The 22587-nt window shown below is 51.6% G+C and overlaps 2 protein-coding genes across 3 annotated transcripts; one reads left to right on the forward strand and one right to left on the reverse strand.

The window, feature by feature from the left end:
- The first annotated feature begins 234 nt into the window (after positions 1-234).
- On the forward strand, positions 235-9397 carry EXOSC5 (exosome component 5). The gene is made up of 6 exons (XM_037818795.1): positions 235-514; positions 4680-4793; positions 5350-5471; positions 6882-7022; positions 7983-8072; positions 8901-9397. Exons 1-6 carry the CDS (start codon positions 367-369, stop codon positions 8991-8993), a joined length of 708 nt encoding a protein of 235 aa, XP_037674723.1. The 5' UTR covers positions 235-366; the 3' UTR covers positions 8994-9397.
- On the reverse strand, positions 8771-18544 carry TMEM91 (transmembrane protein 91). Of its 2 annotated transcripts, none has more exons than XM_037818797.1 (4): positions 18346-18544; positions 17119-17369; positions 15129-15278; positions 8771-9359 (listed from the first exon to the last, which is right to left on the reverse strand). In XM_037818797.1, exons 2-4 carry the CDS (start codon positions 17326-17328, stop codon positions 9351-9353), a joined length of 369 nt encoding a protein of 122 aa, XP_037674725.1. In that variant the 5' UTR covers positions 17329-17369; positions 18346-18544; the 3' UTR covers positions 8771-9350. The 2 variants fall into 2 exon arrangements, with proteins under 2 accessions (XP_037674725.1, XP_037674724.1); XM_037818796.1 differs by lacking the exon at positions 8771-9359 and adding an exon at positions 11301-11611.
- Between the last annotated feature and the right edge of the window lie 4043 nt (positions 18545-22587).

Raw genomic sequence — 22587 nt, forward strand, 5'->3', positions numbered from 1 at the left:
GAACGCAAAATAGGTGCAGAAAACAATTTGGCTTCCCCAGAACGTCTCCAACCGCCTCGTCATATTTGCTTCCATAACAGGCAAAGAAGGGACAACCCGATCAAAGCGTCTGGTGTTTAAGGCCCGGGGACCTCGGGAAGGACCAGCCCATGCCAAGCACCGCCCCCATTCTCCACCGTCCAATGGCTTTCCCGGAGTTGGGAGGCGGGGGTGGGCGGGGCCAGATTGTTGGTAAACGCGGAGCCACGTGCGGGCGCCGCAGTAGGCGCCCTGGGATCTGGGCGTGCGCGGTGGAAAGGTCGCCTGGACGCAAGCGCGCGCTGCTGGGCGGAAGCTACACTCCTGGCTGCACGTGGAATCTGGGCGATGGAGGGGCCTGTTCCGATCGAGGCCCAGATCCGCACTGAGACTGGGGCCGAGAGCGGTCTACGGGGCCCCGGCTGCAGCCTCCGGCACTTTGCCTGCGAACAGAACCTGCTGTCCCGGCCGGATGGCTCTGCCTCGTTCCTGCAAGGTAAGGCCTTCACCCAGGTCAATACAGCTGGTGCACCCTTGCGGACATGTCCTGTGTGTTTGGAGCGCGACTTCAGTGTACCAGGCGCCATGCAGCGGAGTGCCTCCCCTCCCCGCGATACTAGCTGGGAAACGCATCCCTCCCCATCCCGGAGTTGGGCAGAACTTCTTACCCGGACGGATACTAGTCAGGCTGGGCTACATCACTCCCTCCTCACTAGAAGGAGGAGAGTATCTCCAGCCTCGTAAGTACTCCTCAGAATGGGTAAGAGGCAGACTTCTCCATAAGAAGGAGTGAGGAAAATCTCTTGCCTAGGGTAAATATTCCCCTTCCACACACATTCTCCGGATCCATACATCCCAGGCTGAGACCAACTCTCACATTTGCGTAAACATCCCAGATCGCCACCACTGGCTTAATTGCTCCTTAGACCATGTCAGGTCTTTTACTCAAAAACCACTCCTCAGATTCAGGGGGATGTTCCCACCCTGGATTGGGAAAGATCTGCCCCACCCCACCATTTAGATAAATGTCCCTTTATCACTGGGATGTATAGCTCTCCATGATACATAGCTCTAAGATTGGAGCAGGTCTTATCTTTTGGGCAAATATCCCCTTCAGAGCCAAATGCCTCTCAAAACTAGACTTAACTTTCTGACCCAGGTAAATATTTCTCTGGGGGTAGGCCTGGGGAACACCCCCATAAATGCTTCAGTCCCTCAGTTGGGCATTACCTTCTGCCCAGGTACAAAACAGTCTTTTCGTTTATTCATGAGGCTCAGGGAATATATCAACAAACAAAACAGATTAAAATCCCTGCCCTAATGGAGTTTATATTCTGGTGAGGAGACAGACAGTTAAAAAAAAAAAAAAGAATAAGTAAAATTATGCAGTAAAATGCCTTGGAGAAAAATAAAATAGAAAAGGGGACTAGGACATGCTGGAGAAGGGGTGCACTCTTAAATAGAATAGTTAGGAAAGGCCTTACTGAGAATAAAGACCTGAAGGAGGGGAGGCAGCGAACTCTGAAGAGAAAGATGTCAGGAGAAAGAGGCTGCCATGCATGGGGTGGAGGTGGGGGGGGTACAGGGGACAATGAGACAACAAGAACAAAAGTGCTGAGGCACGAGCTTGCCTGGCCTGGCTTGGTGCATGAGATGGGAGCCTCTGGAAGTTTTGAGTAGAGGACTAACATGACCTGAATACATTATAAAAGAATTGCTCCAACTGCCATGTTGACCATAGGGAACATGGGGGAACCACAGAGAGGGTAGCTCAGACCAGGGCTGAAGCAGTGGAGGTAGTGAGATTCTGGATGTATTTGGAAAATAGAAATGACAATATTTGCAGATGCTTTTAGTTTGGAAGTATGAGAAAAAGAAGCAAGGACGACTAAGGTTTTTGCCTGGATAAGCTGTGGTGGGGAAAGATGAGGTCAGTTTGGAACATTAAGTTTTCGGTAACTGTTAGACATCAAACTGGAATTGTGGACATCCAAGTCTGGGACCTGGGCTGGGCTTGGAATTCCATGGAGAGACCCAAGCTGGACATAGACATTTTGCAATCCTCTCTCTACGGATGCTATTTAAATCTGTCAGTTGGATGAAATCACCAAGGAAGTGAGTGTAGAAAGAGAAGAGATCCCAGGACTAAGCCCTGGATCTTCCAACTTCGAGAGCTCATGGAGGTATGATGAACCAGCAAAAAGGACAGAGGAGGAATGGTCAGTGAGATACAAGGAAAAGCAGGAGAAGGCGGGGACCTGGAGTCTGGAGAAGACCACATTTGAGAAGCAAGGGTTGACCGACCATGACAGTCCTACTGAGAGGCCGGGTCATGTGAAGCTCGAGTCCCCCCGAGGGCTAGACCATTTGGAGGTCACGGGTCTACCCTGGCAGGAGCTGTGAAAGTGGAGTGGTGGAATCAAAGAGGAGAGGAAGAAAAGACAGCGAGTGAAGGCAACTCGTCAGGAATTTTGCTGTAACAGGGTTAGGTAAATGAGGCATTAGGGATGTGTGGTCGAGAGAGAGGAGAGAATTGCTGGAGTGAAATCCCTGTGAAGGTGAGAGGGGAGGGGACTGTGTGTAGAGGCGCTGCAGATAGTTCATCCGTAGTGACAGGACTGGGTGAGGAGCTAGCCCTCCTTGGGTCACTTCCTGCTTCCGTGCTCCCTTCGGGGCAGGTTCTCGTGGATCCAGTGACACCTTCCCTGTGAAAGGCGAATTGGGTTACCCCGGAAGAGAAGCCCTGGGCTGTGTGGCAGCCCCAGCTCCCCAACCCCGGGAAAAATGGCTCCAACCTGAGGTCCTGTTCAGATGCCTGGAAGTCCCTTAGAATTTAAGAAATAAGGAGGAAGTCAGCCCTTCCCTCCTTCTAAACCCCAAAGCCACAGGACCCTGGAGCAGGGGGAGTCCCTTGCAGACCTCAAAAGCATGTTCCAGTTAATGCAAAGTAGGATTTCTGTCTGGGATGGAGGGAAAATTCTGGTGATGGATGGTGGTGAGGGCACTGCCACACTGTGAATGTGATTCATCCCACTGCATGGTACCCTTGGGAGGGGTTGGGATGGGAAGATCTATATTGTACATGTGTTTCCACAATTAAAAAAAAAAGAAAAAACTAAAGAGATGATGACAGTTAACTGCAATACATGATACTGGATGGGATCTAAGAATGGAGGAGAAAAGGCTTAAAAGGACATTATTGGGACTTAAGAAAAAATTGGAATTAGTCTGTAAGCTTTATATCAATCAAGGTTAAATGTCTTCAACTTGTTATCTGCATTTAAGGTGAATGCCTAAGTGACTATCCTGTTTGTAGGAGGCATTATGTGTTCACGAAGTATGATGTATGCAACCTGATCTCATAGTTTCAGAAAATAGATTGATGATAGATAAAATTATATGACAAAGGTGGCAAAATGCTAAAAATTAGTGGATCTGGGTGTCTGGGGAGGTGGGGGTATGTTGGAGTTCTCTGCCTGGGGTTTGTATTATTTTTGCACCTGTCTTGTAGGTTTGAAATGACTTCAAAATTAAAAGTAAAAAAAAATACCCCCCCCCACCACCACCACCCCTACCCGCAAAAAGCATGTTCCAAGTGTTGCAAGTATTTCTGGCCTCAGAACCATTAGTGAGTTTGATAAAAATGCAGAGTCTCACAACCCAGGCCTGCCTCCAAGAAGCTGTGCTGGGGCTCTAGCTTCCCCTGCTGCCGCTCACAACTCTGTCTGCAAATTAGAATCACTGGGACCTGGGCATCAGGGTTTTTTAAAACTCCCCAGTGAGTGCAGTGTGCAGCCAGCGTTGAACCACTGCCCTAGTGGGCCTCAACCAGCATTCTTTTGTAATGGAATTAGAGTAGATAATAGTAGACAGAGTATAGCGCAAGAAGTGATGCTAAGTGTTGTTTTGTGAGGCCTGTGTTGCATTTACACACGTGTGGGAGTTTTTGATCATGCAGTAAGATGTATTTAATCCTGGGAGCTATGCTCAGGAGAGTCTGGAAGCCTCGCTTCTAGTCCAGTCCTCCCATTTTGCAGATGGGTAAAACTGAGGCTTAGGGAGGTAACCATATTCACCCGAGGTTGCACAGCCAGGCTGATACAGCCTTTTCATTTAGTAACTCTCACCTCTCTTCCCTTCATACCCACTCTGGGGAATTAAGCAGGAGCCTGTGTCCCCTCCAGATATTTAACTGTTGCTCAGGTGTCCCGACTGCTGCAGAGTCTGGGAATGAGAGCCTGAGGAAAGAGAGCTGGGCTGGGGTGTGCTTTGGAAGGAGTTGAGACTAGCTGCATGCAGTAAGAGGGAGGTGGGTTAGTTCTCAGGAAGAACGTCCTGGTGAAGTTAATATTAGCTAAAGTCTGTTGTGCTCTCACCAGCTATCAGGCACCTTTCTAAGTGTGTTTCATGGCTTATCTCATTTAATTCCCAAGAACACCAAGAGGGAGGGACTGTCATCGTCCCCCATCTTCCAGATGAGGAAGCAGAGGCAGAGAAGTGAAGGGAGCCCTCTGAGGATCACTGCCAACAAGTGGCAGGTGGGCTTGGGGCTGGCGCGGCAAGCTCGGCCCTGGGCTCAGTGCCCACACTTCCAAAACTCTGTGCCTTGGGCGCCAGGAACCGGGAAGGTGTGGGTGAGGGCTCCCCTGCTGTCTCCCCAGGTGACACCTCTGTCCTGGCAGGCGTCTATGGGCCGGCTGAGGTGAAGGTCAGCAGAGAAATTTTCAACAAGGCCACACTTGATGTGGTCCTGAGGCCAAAAATCGGGCTGCCTGGTGAGTGCCTGGCTGGGTCTCTGAACGTTGGTCTGTCGTGACCTCTTGCCCAGAGCCTTCCTCATGGCTGTCCCCAGCCCCTGCTGCTCCCTCTCTTCCCCCTCTAGCTACTTCTGTCTCTTTCCCCACCTCTCTGCTCCATCTGCCTCCGAGACACTGTCTCCATGTCTCAGCTTCTGTCACTTTTGTCTTTGCTTCCAAATTCCTCTGTCCTCTCTTTCCTGACTCCATCTCCCCTTCTTTCCATTGCCCTGTTTTTCCTCCCTCTCCCTGCCCTTTTACCCTCTGCCTCTGTTGCCCTCACTCCCAGGGGCTGGGCTCACTGGATGGCAGCAGGCAGCAGGAGGACGCACACTTGCTCCCGGGTTTTCCTCCCCCGGGCAGCTCCCTCGGTGGGCAGCTGGCTTCAGGCCCTGCCTCCTTCCCCCTGGGAATCCTCCATCAGCCACGCAGGGGGCTGCAGCTTCCCAGGGTGGGACTGCAGACCTTTTCCGGAGGGTTTGGGGGTATGGTGGAAGGGAAGTCCCTGACACCCCCACTCTTCGCCCTTCCCCAGGCGTGGCAGAGAAGAGCCGGGAGCGGCTGATTCGGAACACGTGCGAGGCTGTGGTGCTGGGAGCCCTGCACCCCCGCACCTCCATCACCGTGGTCCTGCAGGTCGTCGGCGATGCCGGCTCCGTATCCTTTCCCCAGGCCTCCTCCAAGAAGCCCTCCAGATCATGCCAATTGTCTTCCTTGCTGAAGAGCATGTACACACCCTCTGCTAGCCAGGAGATCCTCCGAACGCCTGGCACACACCAGTTTGTTGAAGAAGAATAGAAAATACAGATTGAGTGCTTACTATGTGCCAGGCACTGTTCTAAGTGCCCTACACACATTAATCCATTTAATCCTCACAGCAACTCTGGGAAACAGGTGCTGTGATTATCCCTGGTTTCCAGATGAGGAAACTGAGGCCCAGCAAGGCAGGCTCACTCCAAGGTCACAAAGCTAGTAAATGGCAGAGCCAAGATTCAAGCCTAAGGTCTCTGATTCTGGAGCCCAAGGCCCTGGCAGATGTGGGTTCCTGTGTTGCCTGTGTTTCAGGTGAGGAAACTGAGGCCCAGGGAGGGGAAGTCGTTCACCCAAGGTCACAGAGCTGGAAGGGAGCCGTGGCAGAACTGAGGCCCCGGCCTGCCCGAGTCCAGAGCCTGTGACATTGACCTTTGTCCTGCATTTAACTTGGTTTTGAGGCCCTGAGCACTGGGAGGCCTGGGCAGGCAAAGCAGGTGGGGCAGGAATTTGAATTTGAAGGATCTGTACAATTTGGGTGAAAGAGGTTGAGAGAAGGACCGGAGATGGGCATTTCTGGAGGGCTCCTTTGCTGCATGGCCCCATGCTGGGCAGGAACTTAACAGGTGAGAGGGAGGGTCGGGCTGCTGTGACCCCACCTTAGAGAGGTGGAAACTGAAACCTGGGAAGGGATGGAGGGGTCAGTGGCTGAGCTGGGACTGACTGGTTCTGAAACGGGGCCTTTATCTACTTCGAAAGACGTGGCGGGGGGGGCAAAGTCATTAGGAAACTGAGGCAGGGTCAGCTGTGTGGCTTCAGGCCTTCCACTGTGCCACGGCCGTACCCCTACCCTTGACAGGGTTCCCTGGCTCCTCCCCCCGACCCCCTGCCTGTGCGAGCACCTCATTGGCTGCCTCCTAGATTCCCGAGTCCTAGGCCTGGCTTTGTTAGTGCCTCCCCGTGTGACCTTGGAAGGATTCTTCCCCTCTCTGGTCTCAGTTTCCCTGCAGATGGGTGGCACATGCTTCAGTACATATTTCTTTGAATATCGTGATGATCCCCACTTAACAGAGGAGGAAATTGAGGCTCGGGGAGGGTAAGTCACTCGCCCAAGGTTACCCAGCTGTGAGGTGGCAGAGCTGGGTGTGGAACCCAGAGTCATTAGACCCCAGAACCCATCCTTTCAACCACTCTGTGGTGCCACCTTTCTGTGATCGGTTGGTGATGTCTGCCAGCAGCACCAGCAGGGTGGAAGAGGCATGAGTGTGTGCTGCTGGCTGGTAGGAACTCTTCTTAACTGTCCTCCGTGGTGCTCAGCTCCTGGCCTGTTGCCTGAACGCCGCCTGCATGGCGCTGGTGGACGCAGGTGTGCCCATGCGGGCCCTCTTCTGCGGGGTCACCTGTGCCCTGGACTCTGATGGGAGCCTCGTGCTGGACCCCACAGCCAAGCAAGAAAAGGTAGGCGTCAAGGTCCGGGTGGCTGAAGGGCTGCAGGTTCTTCGGCTAGGCCTCGCTCCTCTCTAGAGGTTGGCTCGTGCCACCTCAGTCCCAGCTGGCAAGCTCTGCCCACTTCGTCAGGGCCCTTTCAGCTGCAAGTGCTAGAAACCCAACTCATGCTAGCTCAAGCAGAAAGGGAATTGATCGGTTTGAGTTCACATTCTCCTGGGAATCTGATTATTCTGAGTTATTGACCCAGTATTGTGATGCCCACATCCCCAGGCAGGAAAACAGAAACCACTTGGGGCATTTCAGACAGAGGGAATTTAATGCGGGGTACTGGATACAACCATGGGGGGCTAGGGGTGCAAAAAGGAAGAAGGGTGATGCCCAGAGATCAGAAGCCTCTAGCAGCCTCAGGCTGACACCTGCGAGCCAGTTTCTGCTCTGTGCTCTTGGAGACACATCACGGGCAGCTCTCCATGCCCAGGGGATGCCCTGTTTCCACCCTGGCTGGTGAAGTCAAGAGTGAGCACCAGGGTGCTTCTCTCTCCCTCCCTTCTTCCACTCTCCCGGCAGAATCCAGGGAGAACCTAACGAGCAAGGGAATCTGGGAAATACAGTTTGCCGACCTCCAGCCCCTGCAGGACAGAATGTAGCAGGGCGGGGAGGCGGCTGGGAGTGACCAGCGCCGAGGCCTCCTCTGTGGGGCAGGAACACTTGCGATTGTCAGTCCCCATCAGAACCCTGTGGCTGGATAAGGGGCCTGGGAGGCAGTTCTGCAAAGGAGAGCTGGAGAGCTGCTGACCGTGGAAGCAGCGAAGGGGCGGAGTGCAGACAACAGCACTTGATCCTTGAGCGCCTGCTGTGGGAAAGGGGAGCTCTGGAGGCTGAGGATCTGGGGTCCCCTCTCTGGGACTGGCTGAGATGTAGTCTAAGGGGACAGCGCCAGGTCACCTGCTCCCTCTGCCTTGTCCCCAGGAGGCCCGGGCAGTCCTGACCTTTGCTCTCGACAGCGTGGAACAGAAGCTGCTGATGGCGACCACAAAGGGGCTCTACTCCGATGCCGAGGTACCAGCGTGGGGCTGGGGGCGAGAGCCAGAGCCTGCACCTGACGTGAGGTCTCGTCCCGACTCTGCCCCAGACTCAGACAGGCTGAAGGAGAGGCCCTTCCTTCCATCCCTGTCTGTAAAAAGAGGGAGTTCTCAAACTCTGCAACCACAGAAACCTTGGTGAAAAATGAAATCTTAATGTGCAGCCCAATTTGAGATAGGATAAAAGAGGAGCAGCTCAGTGTGAAACCAGGAGACAGGGGCACCTAAGTCACCCCAGCTTCCAGCCCAGAGGGGCATGCCACTTGGGACTATGGCCCTCTAAGGAAGAGAGTTTGGAAACTGTTGGGCCAAATGGTCACCAAGAACATTTCCAACGCGGACATCCCACAAATCAGGGAACGCATGTCTGGGTCTCTGATAGCAGGGCTCTTGAGGTTATTTGGGCTCAAAGGGCCCGTGGCTCTACCATCCCAGGATCCCTCAAATTCTGTGAGCTCTAAGTTCCCTGGCTCCAAGAGGTTGGGGTCTCCTCCTCAGCATCTCAAATTCCATTGGCCTAAAGTCCTGTGCTTCCTGGAGTCTTACTCCCATAGTCTTCGCCACCTCTTTTCTTCTCTTCCCCTCTAAGAGCCCATGAGGGCTATTTAGGGTTAAAGAAGGAAATACACTTGAAATCCCCCCCCCACCCCACCCCACCCGCCCCACAGGTCTTGCTGAGGTGAACAGGGAGGAGGAAGGTTTGGGGGCTGTGGAATCACATGGGGTCAGGGAACCTCTGAGGTCAGCCGGGCTGCATGTGGGTCCAGGCTGGGCCCCCAGCGCTGACCTGCCTCTCCCCTCCCAGCTCCAGCAGTGCCTGGCGGCCGCCCAGGCTGCCTCCCAGCATATCTTCCGCTTCTACCGGGAGTCTGTACAGAGACGCTACTCCAAGAGCTGAGGCCAGCTGGGTGCGGTGCCCTCCTGCTGCCATCTCCGCTGCCTCCCGTGAATAATAAACCAGCGGCCCAGCCTGGCCTCTGTCCCTGTGTCACTGTGTGAGCGTATGGTCTTGAAGCTGCAGGAGGAGGACAGAGCCTCAGTCCCTGACATGCCAAGAGAGCTGGCGTGCTGCTCCCAGGCCCAGGGGGCACAGACATCCCCACCCTCCAAGGATACCACTAATAAGAGCTCATAGCTATTGAATGACTGAATCAATATGCATTCATTCCAACAGATGTCTGTTGAGCACCTCCTACGTGCAGGCCTTGTTAGGTGCTTGGGAAGCAGCAGTGAACTAGGATCCTACATCCAGTGTTCAAGGAACCTGGAGGAGACAGACAAATAAAATTGGTGCTTATCAGACGATGCTAAATACCATGAAAAAATCAAAAGGGAAGAGGAGGTTTAGGGGTACAAATTGAAAGCATTGGAGAGGGAAGTTTTTTGGGGGGGAGGGGAACAAGCTGAATGCCACTCTGAAGCAAGAAGGGCATGAGCGCGTGGCTCGGGGAGGGAGGGCTTCTGGGCAAAGACCTGTGGCCAAAACTGTCTCAAGACCAGAGGGCCAGGGACGTCAGGGACCACCAGGAAGGGCGAGGTGGCTGGAGCAGAGGAGAGCAGGAGAGGGAGGAGATGGGGTCAGGGAGGGAGCTGGCTCCGGGCGCCTCTTTAATCCAAGGACCCAGGGAAGTGGGGTTGTGTACCCCACAAAGACATGTTTCAGTCCTAACTCCCAGTCCTGTGGATGTGAGTTCATTTGTATTTTGTAAGATTTGTTGTTTCGGCCATTTCTTTTTATTTACAGTTTGTGTTCAGTGCAAATGAATTCCATAACGAGAAGTTACCATCAAAGCATGAATACACCAGCACAATAAACAATCCGAAGCAAATGTAAATACAACTTCTGAAGCTCCTCTTCGGGTGAGGCCAGATTGAAGCAGGCTGGGCCTGGATCTGGTGTGACCGCAGGCCTTGCAAGCCCGGGGGATCTGGGCACCATCAGTGGGAGCGAGGAGCAGGCAGCCGCCGAGCTGGTGGAGAGTGAGCTGCGGGTTGGCCCAAGCCAGCACCAGAACATCACCGGCCTCAGAGGAAGCCTTGGTTTTGGTCTCAGGACTGATACATTCCCGTTGTTGAAGCCCACCAGCTGGTGGTGTTTGTTGCAGCAGCCCAGGCGCAGTAAGACAGGCTGTTACAGCTCACAACACGCCCAGAAGCCACTTAGTTGCCTAGTCAGCAGGGGTGGCCTGTCCCTAAGCCCTCGCTGCTCAAACACACAAAACCCGGGACAGGCCACACTGGCACCCGCTGGGCTGCAGTGCCCCGTCTGGTTCTCAACCAGGGGTGGTAGCACCCCCTAGGGGGCTGTGTGGAAATGACTGCCCTCTAGCCCAGGTAGTTTTATGGGCAGGAACCAAGCACCTGAGCAAACTGCAAGGCATAATCTGCATCTGGGCACCAGCGTTTGGGTGATCTATGATGAGAATGACACATCTGTGGGGACTCAGCTGCATGCTTCCCGCGAGAACCCCACTGGCTGAACATTATTTACTTGACCAAGAACGAAACTTGTAAATATCAGCTTGAAACGATGACCCAATGTGACACTCAGGAGGAGACCAGGTGGGGTCCAGTGTTTCCTTCTAGCAAGACCCACTGGAATGGCATGAAATGGAGTGAGAAAACTAAACTGCCCTTCATTCTGTTACCAATGACATCAGGCAAGGTACTTGAGCTGCCAGAGCGGCCGGGGTCCCTTTTCTCCACACAAGGGGGGAGTCTGGCAGGGAATGAAGCTGACAGAACCAAGAAGGACCAAGAGATGGGGGACAGTGCACCAAGAAGCCAGCTCTGTCTCAATTTTCTCACTTCCCTTTTGACCCCCAAGTTGAATTTCTGCCCCCTGCGACGGAAAGAGCTCAAAAGCAGCCAGTCCCTCCTGGGCGTGACGTCATTGAATCCTCACCCCAGTCCCCAGGAGTGGAGAAAATGAGGCCCGTTCTGCAGAGGGGAAAGGGAGGCTCAGAGGGCAGTCCCATGGGCCAGTTGTTCAGGCCGGGTTCTCCGCTCTTATGGTGGCACCGGCCTGCCCGGGTTGTCAAGGAAGACCATGCAGAAATTTGGAAGCCCTCGGCCCCTGTGGTCCCAGCGTCCCTGGTTCCGGGGTCCAGGGGTCACCCCGGCCCATCCCTTGCTGATCTCATTCGCCCTCAGCCCCTCCCACCTTCCCGCACCCCCCACACACGACAGACACGGATTTGGCTGCAAGGGCGCCCGGTGTTTAATCTCACGCGGTGGCCGGGGAGGGAGGGGAGGTGGCGTCCGTGCTCGCCTGTGCGGCCGCCGCCATCCACGCGGTCTCTCCGCGCAGCCCACGCACGCGCTGGGTGCCGGCCTCCGGGTTCGCCGCGGGGGCCGCTAGGGCGGGTCTCGGGAGGCGAGGAAGGCGGCCAGGCTCACCAGGGCGGCTGCGTACGTGCACACGCCCAGCCCCACGGCCAGGACCCCCAGCAGCAGGGCGCGGCGGGAGGCGGCCCCTGCCCCCTGGACGTCGCCCTGAGCCCAAGCCTTGTTGGTCTGCGGAGGCAGTGGGCGGCGGTGACCCGGGAGTCCCCTCAGCCCCTTCCCTCCCAGGCCCCCCCTCCACCCACCCATTCATTCATTCATTCATTCAAATATTCCACAAACGGAGATGGAATACCTACTATGAGCCAGGCACCGGAAACTGGGGATACCGGATGACTCATTTAAAAGGTTTGCATATTTACATGCATACATTACTACATGTCATTGTTCTAATATCTTTGGTCTCCACAGGGACCCTCTAAGGTAGGAATTATTCCCATTGCACAGATGAAAATGAGGCACAGAGAGGGTAAGTGGCTTGCCAGGTCTCTCAGAGTGGCAGATTCAGGATTCGAGTCCGTTTCTTAACCACAATGCTATAGATGAAGCAGCCTAGTCTTATGCCTGAATGTCTCTTTATTGGGATCCTTTGTTCCATCAGTACTCCCCACCCCCCTTCCTGGCTCTCTCCTTTTCTTTTTAATGCCTTTTTCTCTTTTATACCCAGTTCCCTTCCCTTGCCCCACCCATGTGCCTCACGTGCAGATTTTTTTGTATGCTTTCTTGCAAACTGTACTATTTTGTGGACAGAGGTTTTTCAGTACTTTCTATTACAGATAATTTTAAATCTCCACCAAACGGGACAGAATGGTGTAATGAGCCCCCAAGTACCCCTCACCCAGCTTCAGCAATGATCAGGTCATGCCCAACCTCGCCGCACCCAAACCCCCACCCACTTCACACACACACTACACCCCCAGGTCACTGTGAACATGCACAGGTATTTTTTCAATTGGCTTATAAATCTCATTCTGTTCCTTAGTCTGTCTTCCCTGCACTGTCTGAAGATCCATCCTGACAGCCAGGAGAAACTTGAGGCTGCTGCTTTTCCTGAGGCTTAGTGCTCCCCACCACATGCCCCCCACCCCCCACACCCTAGGGACGGAGGCCAAAGCCAAACCCCAACCCTCTGTTAGTCTGTACCAACACACCAGCTCATCTACCCCCTCATCCCAGACACCCGCAGGAGCCTCCCCACTGGGCACCCTGCATCTACCACTCATGTCTTGGCAACCGGAGTGATCTCATGAAAAGACAAATCTGAAAATATCATTTACCCCTCACACCTTGCTCTAAACCCTTCCGTAGCTCCCTGCTGCTCCTGGGGGGGGGGCGGGTGTCTAGAATGCAGCACCCACAGGACTTTCTGCTGTGATGACAGTGCTGTATCTGTACCTGAAATGCAGCTGGCCCAAACTGACATGTGCCATGAGTGTGAAATAAGTACCGGATTCCAAAGATTGAGTAGAAAATAAACAAGTATAAGATACATCATTTGTAATTTTTTTATACTGATAACACATTGAAATGATTATATTTTGGATCTACTGAGTTAAGATTATTACAATTAATTTCATCTATTTCTATTTACTTTTTAAAAATATGCCTACTTTAGAAATTGAAATTATATATGGGGCTCACTCTGTATTTCTGTTGGACAGTGCTGGCCTAGAAGCCCCTGCATCCATTCATTCATCCATCTATCCATTCATTCATTTGTTCCTACTTGCAAGCATGCATTCCACAAATACTTGGGTGCCTGTTATAGACGGTGATGAGCCACCAAATGCTAGCAGCGGAGGGAAGCAGGAGAGACCCAAAATGAGGAAATAAATGCATAGATAATCCTAGGTAGTGATCAGTGTTTTGTAGGAAAATACAGGGGTCAGGGAATGAGGGGCTGTATTGCTTCGGTTATGATGGTTGGGGAGGCAGCGACATTTGAGCAGATCCCTGAAAGACGAGAAGTGACGTGCTTCACCTTCACTTTGGGAACGCCTCCTCAGCCTTCAGGTCTCAGCTTTAGGACCATTTCATTTAGTACCATCTTCCCTAAACTTCACAACTGGATAAAATCGCGCTATTAAATGCCCACCCCCCATCCTGGCACCACACACCTCTGCTTTGTGTGTCTGACAAAGCTGCGATTTTACTTTTTTTACTTTTGTGCACAGGATTATCTGGGGGAACATCTGTCCAACCTGCCAGGACTAAAAATCCCACAAGGGCAGGGACTATGCTGGTTTCTACTCTGTTGTGTTAGGTCCTTGGACTGACTCTCTCAACCTTAATGTCTCACTCCTCCTGGAGAAGTCGGAAAGCTAAAAAACAAAACAAAACAAAAAACTACATTTCCCAGACTCCTTTGCAGGTAGGACTCCAGGTGTATGAGAGGTTTGGCAAGATTTGGAAGAATGACAAAAAAGGCACCTGGTGATTGCTGCTGGTTAGCAGGAAAGCCCCGGTGTGCCTTCCCCAAGTTCCTGGGTGGTGATGGCATCAGCTTCCTGCCCTCATTCTCTCTCCTGCTCACAGCGGTGGGTGTCCCTTCTCCAGCCTCCTGGTGTCCTCAGGCTCCTGGCTTTGGCAGGCTGGCCTCCCAGGCAGCAGCGACCTCACAGGCAGGAAGTTCTGTGGTGGTCTGTCTCATCTAAAAGACCCAGCTAGCACCTGCTCCTTCAGCTCCTCCCGTGGCTTTACAAGCACCTGAGTCCTACGTTTGTCCTCATTTCCTGACCGGTCTCCTCTCTCCTCCCCTGGCCCCCTAAGGATTCCCTCACTGCAGATGGAGAGATCCAGGTCCCTGCATGTCCCTTCTCTGCTCAAGCCCTCCGTGGCCCCATCTCTAACTAGAAGCCAAAGTCCTTACCATGGCCCGCATGGCCAGATCTGGTTCCCTCTTTGTCCTCATTTCTTGCCACCTTTTTCCTCCTTCATGACACTCCAGCCTTGTGGGCCTCCTCCTTGTTACTCGAACACAGTACCCCTACCTCACGGCCTTCACAGTGGCTGTTCCCTCTGCCTGAATGCTCTTCCCTTGGGTATCTGCACAGCCACGTCACCACTTCCTACAAAAGTCCTCATCCTAGGAGGCCTTCCCAGGCCGCCTTATCTAACACTTTACTCCCCCCACCACACACACTCCCACCACTCTTCCCTGCTTTATTTTTTTCCTTAGCATGTGGCCTACTATAAATCTTACTTTATCTTGTTTATTGTTGGGTTCTCCCACTGGAATATCACCCCCACGAGGATGAGGATCTTTTGTTTGTTCGTTGCTGTATCTGCAGTACCTAGAACTGGGAGGGCCTGGCACACAGTAGGCACTTTCTAGTAAACACCAGTTCCATAAATAGTAAACGCATCTTGCTTAATACCTAGGGAGGTTTTTGTGTCCTGTACTGAAGCCCCAGGACCTAGCACAGTGCCTGGCGCACAGTAGGTGTTTGAGAGATATTTGCTGAATGAAGGAATGAATGGAGACTGGAAACACACCCATAAAGACATACACAGTCACACACACACATATACAGTGACACCAAACAATACACACGCACACAGACACACACATAGCTAAGCACACAATATCTATGCACGTGTACAGAAACACCATGCAGTACACAGAGGGACACATATACAGAGACACCACATCACACACACACACACACACACACACACACACACTGACCTTCTGAGCCAGGCAGAAGGCTGCGATGCCCACAGGCCAGAAACAGCAGAGCATGGAGAAGACGGCCAAGCCGAGGTGGTCATGGGGTAGAAGTGGGGAGAGACGGCCACTCCCATCCCAGTCCGAGTCACTGTCACTGGATGATGTGTCCTATGGGCAGGGAAGGGCCTGGGTGGGCATCTGCACCCACCCTACCGACCCCACTACCCTGCTCCCCAGTGCCTCCATAGACCGATAGTCCCCAGAGACAACAAGACAGAAGACTGTTCCAAGAGATGGGCTCTTGACTTTTTGCATTCCTGATCCCTTTGAGTGGAAGCTGGGGACTGTCTCCAAAGAAAAGTGGGTCAACACCCAAAGTTTTGAGTTCAATTTGAAGGGGTTCATAGGCCCAATCATAGGCACTACAATTGCTTAAAAACTCCAAGTTAAAAACCCCTGAAGAGGAGACACACCGTCGGGGGCAGGAAACAGGGGAGACTGCTCTAGTGGCCTAATTTACAAGGGCCGACATGCCTGCTGACAACTACAGTTTGTATATAAAATGAATTTTTTTAAAAATCTTGGGGGAAGGGGGAATAGTTTGTTTTTAAAATAAAAATAATAAAAAATATAAAATAACAAAAAATACCCCCCCCCCAAAAAAACATACAAGCATCAAAGAACTCACAAGTTTTAAGGAATTACTGTAAGACCAGAACTGAAATGAAAACAGAGGTTAACTTAACAGAGAGGTTAAATGAGCACAGAAGGTCCCTTTTGGCTTGCAGGTTTTTGCCAGTCCCAGAAAATTTAAACTTTTATTCAAATCTTACACTAGATTAAAAATGATCTCTAACTGGTCGTACCCCCAGGCAGCTGTCAGAAGCAAACCATATCTTCTCTGGAGTAAGATACCTTCATTGTGGCCTTAAATTATTCCTAAAAATAATTTTCCAAATACAATGACCAGCATACAGGCAAAGATAACCAGGCACAGAAAGCACCATGAATGAGAACCAGCAGAAATAATAAGTCCCTCAAAGAACTTCAGATATTAGAATTATCAGACACAAACTATATAAAAATGATGCTTACTACATGTGACAGGGTGTATTTTCCCCCAAAATGGCCACAACAATCTCTCTCATCCCACACGCTCTTCTTGCGGTGTGACTTCCATACTCCTCTCATCAGGGTTGTGATTTCTGTCCCCTCCCGTTGAACCTGTGACTCTCATAACTAAGAGAAGGTGCTGGAAGTGATGCTGCCTGACTTTCAAGGCTAAGTCAGAAAAGGTGAGGCAGCTTCTGCTTTGCTGAAACACTCACACTGGGGGCAGGCAGGTAGTGCCTGGAAGCCACCATGCTATAAGGAAGCCCAAGCTTAGCCCACACGGACAGACCACATGCCAAAGTCCTGAGACTAGATGGAGAGAGAGAGAATACCAGCCAGCCCCTGGCTGTGCCAGTCCCAGCCGCTGGCTGCCTACAGGAAAAGCATGAAAGACCCCGAGGCAAAACCCTGCATCTCAGTCCTTCCCAAATCCCTGACTTGCAAAACCCATGAAAGATAATAGTGATTGTACCGTTATAAGATACTAAGCTTCGGGGTGATTTGTTATACAGCAATTGTAACTGGAAAACCATGTTCAAGAAAGAAATAACAAGTTTGAAAATACATACAAGGAATAAGAAGTTGTAAAAATGTGGCATTGACTTGAAAAAAAAAAACAACCAAACAACAGACCAGGGCCAATGGAGAACCGGGGATTCACAGATCAGAGGAGAGGCAGAGAACTCGAGACTTGGAAACAAAGACAAGAGACAGATCTGGGGAGGAAAAGGTAAAAAAAAAAAAAAAAAAAATCAGGGAAACCCAGAACAGGAGCAACTGGACAAGTAGGAAACCCACATCCAGCTGGGAAGTGAGACCCCGGCCTGAGGCAGAGACCCCCAGGAGACCAGCCACAGCCCCCTCTGTGGGCTCCCTCTAAGGCCTGCCCTCCTACCTCAAGGTCCGGGGGGTCTGGCTCCCCCAGGCCAGAGCTCACAGAGGGAAGCGGTGGTGTTAGGGTCTGCCATCCCCTCAGGGACTCCGCAAAGGCTGTCTCTGTCAAGGGGGCCCCCAGCCCAGGCTCCCCAGCCTTCTGGACAGGGGTCTCACAGCGTACACCCGCTAGCAAAGGTTGCTGGAGCTCGCGAAGGCTGGGACCATCCATGGCTGGGAAGGGAGGGGAGGGGAGGTTGCAGGAGGGGTTTCCTGGGAGTAGAGGGAAGAAAAACACAAGTTAGACGACTGTCTTCATCTTTCCCCTGACCCAACCCCAGCCTGTCTCTGGAGAGAGAGACTCGAGGCAGAGACTGGTTACTTCCATGACCCTTAGACCCATTTTACAGATGGGAAAACTGAGGCCTAGAGAGTGAAAGAGGCTGGCCCAAGTTGGGAAGGGAACTCAGGGGTCTGGACATTCAATTCGGGGTTCTTCTTTCCTCGGGCCAAAACCATGAACTTCCCCTTCTCTCAGGCCGCGTATGTGTGACGCGCTTATTTCAAACCATTCCTTGCACACTTGCCCCAGGAGCTACCTCCATACACACTCACAGCCCCCCATTCTTCAATGACCCCTTACACTTCACTCTCCCCCCTCCCTATTCAGCTCCCATGCCCCCCAGGCCTGCACAGCCTTCCCTTCTTACCCAAATCCCGCCACACAGACCCATCCAAGCAAACCAGAGTCCTGGCTGCGCACCTGCCTCCCCCAATTAACTACCAGCATCCTTGCCTCAAGCAACATCCGCTCCCAGAAACAGCCCCCCAGGCCCGCAACCTTCTTACACATTCATCCCAAGGGTCTCCTTGTACGCTCCTAATCCTCACAGCATGACAACAAACCCCCCACCCAACACACACAACCAGCACAGGCTTCCCACACACGCACCCCCTGGCACCCCTCCCCTGTTCCCATCACTTCCCTTGGTCCTTGCCCCAACACTCGCCCGGCCCAGTCACTCCTCTCCTTCTCCACCCACACCCATGACCCCACACACCTCCCGCCATATCACCCCCAACCCCTCTACAGACGTGCACACGCTCAACACGACCACAAACAATATGGTCCTCGCCCCACCATCCTCCTGGGGGGCCCCAAGCCTCGTTTCAAACCTAGGATGGGCCGATTTCCTCGCCCAGGACCGGGAGAGGAGGTGCTCCCCCCACACCGTCGCCCCTCACTCACCGCCCTCCGCCGCACGCCGGGCCGTCCAGGGACCCCCTGCGCTGGCACTCGCCCCCGTCCCGGCCGCCCGGGGGGTAGGGCGGCTCAGCGAGCCGCGCGCTACAACGCCGGGGTGCGAGGCCCGGGGCTGGGGGGGGCGCCGGGTCTGCGCTCTCCGCTCGGCGCCCCTCACCGTCCCCCGGGCCCGCAGCGCGCGGGGGCGGGGATGGGGGCGGGGCGGCGGCCTCCTGGGCTCCGCCCCTCCGCCGCCGCTGCGGAGGGGACCTTGAAGGCCGACGTCAGCGCGGGTCCCGGTGCCTCCTAGACACGGGTGTGCAGGGGCGAGCGGGGGTCCCTGGGCACAGGGACCTGCTCAGTGCCCCCCACCCCCGTCTCCTCTAATCCTAGGCCCAAGCGCGGTGAGGGGGCGTCCCCGATTCTCTAGGGTCTTCCTGGTCCGGCCCTGCCTCTCTCCTCCCTCTCTGTTGCCCAATAATAATAATAACAACAACGGCTAACTGTGCATTGTTCGGTGCAGATGGTGGTGAGGAGTCAGTGTTTTGGCCCACGTAGACGTAGTCCCTATCCAGGTTCTGCAGGTTTACTTGCTGTGTGACCTCTGGACGACGGCTGAACCCCTCTGACCCTGTTTCTTCATCTGTAAAACGGGGAAAATACTACCCGCTTCTTAGACGTGATGACAAACACTTAGATCAGGTGCAATGACAAACGTCCAACATCTAGCCAAAGCCTGGCAGAAAGTAGGCGCTCTGAGCATGTTTGATGGTGTTGATTAATATCATTATTTGCATCCATCTAGGTCAGTTGGATTAGGGGACCCTCCTCACTCTGCAGGCCTCTACCTCCTTTAGAGAGCCCATCCTGCTTGCACTGGCCTCCCCTTCTCAGAAGCCCTCCCTCGCACCAGTCACAACCAGACCAGAGGATTCCCCAGCCCTGAGACAGGGCCAGAGCCAGAGTTCCCTCGTTCCAGGGCTCTGTGCCAAAAGTCCAGACGCTGGAGCTGGCACGGGCTCCACTCCCAGGGAGAGCAGATGGTGTCTGCAAGTGCACTTGGCTCACCCAGAGATTCTGGCAGATGACAGAGGCAGGGAGACCCAGAGGAGGATAGACAAGGAGGAGGAGGGGACAGGATTGTTTTACCCAGAAGAGATAAATAACCTCCTTGTTACTCTCTGTCTCCTTAACGTTGCTCTTGTTCTTTAGTGTCATGTATCACTACGGCCTATTGTACTATATATTTCTTTTGTTTGTCACCTGAATTCCCCCCAAGTCAGTGTCAGCTCTCCAGGGGCTGAGGCTGGGTCTGTTTTGTTCACTGCTGCACCTCTGGACCTAGAACAGTGGCCGGCCAAGAGCAGGCCTTGAAAATATATTTGTGGGAAGCAGGCATGAAGCTCTTCCAGCCTCAGTTTTCCACGGACTCTCCGAGCTCTGCAGGTCCCCTCAACCCCCCAGGCCACCCTAGAGAGCACTTCCCTTCCAGCTAGACCTTCTGGGCCACCACCGACCTTGCATGTCCCCCCGCCCGACCTCCTTCACAGGCCCCATGTCTCTTAAAGTTTATGACAGTCTTGGAATATTAGACATCAGGTTCCAACCAAGGGTCATCAGTTGAGGCTTAAACTGTTGAGTGAAAGTTTGATGAGGACCAGGGTATTTATTTAGTCTCTCAGGTTCTTTCCACAGATTATTTACTTATTACAAAGGAAAAACACTAATAGTGGAGAAAACTGGCAGGCATGGCCTTAACCAAGTCATAGAAGGTCACATCACCAGTAATGAGACAAACTGACCTCATGGCCTCCCGAAATGATGCACTGAGAAGGATCCAGTGACATATCTGTGGTTTTCCTCCAAAAATGCAGAACCTGAAACTAATCATGAGGAAACATGAGACAAAGCCAAAATGAGGGACACTCTGTAAAGTAGTTGGCCTGCCCTCTTCAAAAAATAGTCCATGTCATGAAAAATCAAAAATGAAAAATGAAAAAGAAAAAAAAAGCTGGCAGGACTGTTCTAGATTAAAGGAGACTAAAGGGACATGGCCACTAAATACAAAGTGTGATCTTGCATGGAGAGGGGATGGCAATAAAGAACATTATTGGAACAATTGGGGAAGTTTGAATCTAAATTATAAGTTAGATCAGAATTTTAGTGTCAATATTAAATTGATATTATGTTGAATGTTAAATTGGCACTTTGATTATATTGGAGAATTCTCTTGTTTTTAGAATGCTGCTGTTAGAAAGAATGAGTTAGTAAGGAAAATGTTCAAAACTAGACTGGGGTGATGAATGCATAACTATATGATGATACTGTGAATAGCTGATTGTACACCATGGATGACTGTATGGTATGTGAATATATCTCAATAAAATTGAATTAATTAAAAAATGAATTGAAAGGTGTGCCGGTTTGTATATATTATGCCCCCCAGAAAAAGCCATATTCTTGAATGCATTCTTGTAGGGGGAGATATATTAGTGTTGATTAAGTTGGAACCTTTGGTTTAGGTTGTGTCCATGGAGATGTGACCCACCCAGCTATAGGTGACAACTCTGATTAGATAATTTCCATGGAGGCATGGGCCTTGATTAGTTTACTGCAACACTATATAAGCTTAGACAGAAGGAGCAAGCTAGCTACAGCCAAGAGGGACATTTTGAAGACTGCCATTGGAAGCTGATGCAGACATTTGGAGAAAGCCATTTTGAAATGCAACCTGGGAGCACCAGACACTAGCCATGTGCCTTCCCAGCTAACAGAGGTTTTCCAGATGCCAATGGCCATCCTCCAGTGAAGGTACCCAATGGTCGATGCGTTACCTTGGACACTTTATGGCCTTAAGACTGTAACTGTGTAACCAGATAAACCCACTTTTATAAAATTCAATCCATTTCTGGTGTTTTGCAATCTGGCAGCATTAGCAAACCCGAACAAAAGGAAGACATTTTTAGAGTGGGACCAGCTGATCTAAATCAGGGGTTAGCAAACTATGATTTGGATGCCAAACCTGTTTTTGTAAATAAACTTTTACTGAGCACAGCCACAGACACAAAAAAAGGATGAGTTAGGAATGTAGTGTGTGTATGTATGCGTTTGTGTATACAGAGCCTAAAAGTCTATAAGGAAAAGACACTCAACCAAGCAGAGAAGCAGGCAAAAGACTTGAACAGACACTTCACAAAAGAGGAAATCCGAGGGAACAAGGAACATATAAAAAAGAGGCTCAACTAGTCACCAGCAAACCACAATATCATACCAAACGCACCGTTCAGATGCCTCAGAGGAGAAAGAGAAAATACCAAGTGTTGGTGGGAGGAGGGGGATCACTCAGGCACTGCCGCTGGGAGTGCAAATTGGTTCAACCACTTGGAAAACTTTTAGGCAGCTCCTACTATAGCTGAGCATATCCTATGATCCAGAAAGTCCATGCCAACAGTTGTGAACTATATCCACCAAAAGAGAAATTCCCTTCCGTGGTAAGATGGAGAACAAGAGGCATCTTCACACAATGGCAACTTCAGGCAATGAAAATGAACAGGCTACAGCTACATGTAACAGCACGGATGAATTTCACAAACAAAACACTAAGCAAAGGACAGCAGACCCAAGGCAGTACATACTGTGAGATTTAATTTATAAAAAATACAAAAACAGGCAAAACTAACCCACAGAAAAGGGGCATAGCCACCATTTAAATCCAAGCAGTTGACCAGTTTCTTAATCACTAATATTAACCAGTGGGGAAGAAACCGATTGGAAAAAATACTTAAGCAGGAGCACCGACAGGACTTGATGACCAGCAGGATGGCGAAGGTGATGGGGTTTGGGGTGACCCCTAGGCACAACCTCCAAACTCCTTTGATACCGGGCACATATCCAAGATGGACAGGATAACAGAGTAGTTAAGAACGTAAGGTTTACGGGCAGAATTAGAAAAGAATTATCATCGATTTGGCTTAGAGCAAATGATTTTGCCCTAATTTCTTCATCTTAAATGGAGCCGACAGTATCACCTACCCAATGGATGTTTACGGGGATTAATGCAGACCATGCATGAAACAGGATCAGGTCATTGGTGGACACAGAGGAAGCACTGAATCAATGGTTGCTTTCAAATGTATCTATTAATGAAATCATATCCTACTGAGTTATTTTGTATTTATATAAATGCTATATTGAAATGGCGCCCCATAATTTTTCATTGGTGACACTAACTTTTGAACTTCCTGTTTT

The sequence above is a fragment of the Choloepus didactylus genome, chromosome 27, assembly GCF_015220235.1.
Source record: "Choloepus didactylus isolate mChoDid1 chromosome 27, mChoDid1.pri, whole genome shotgun sequence".
NCBI classification, from domain to species: domain Eukaryota; kingdom Metazoa; phylum Chordata; class Mammalia; order Pilosa; family Megalonychidae; genus Choloepus; species Choloepus didactylus.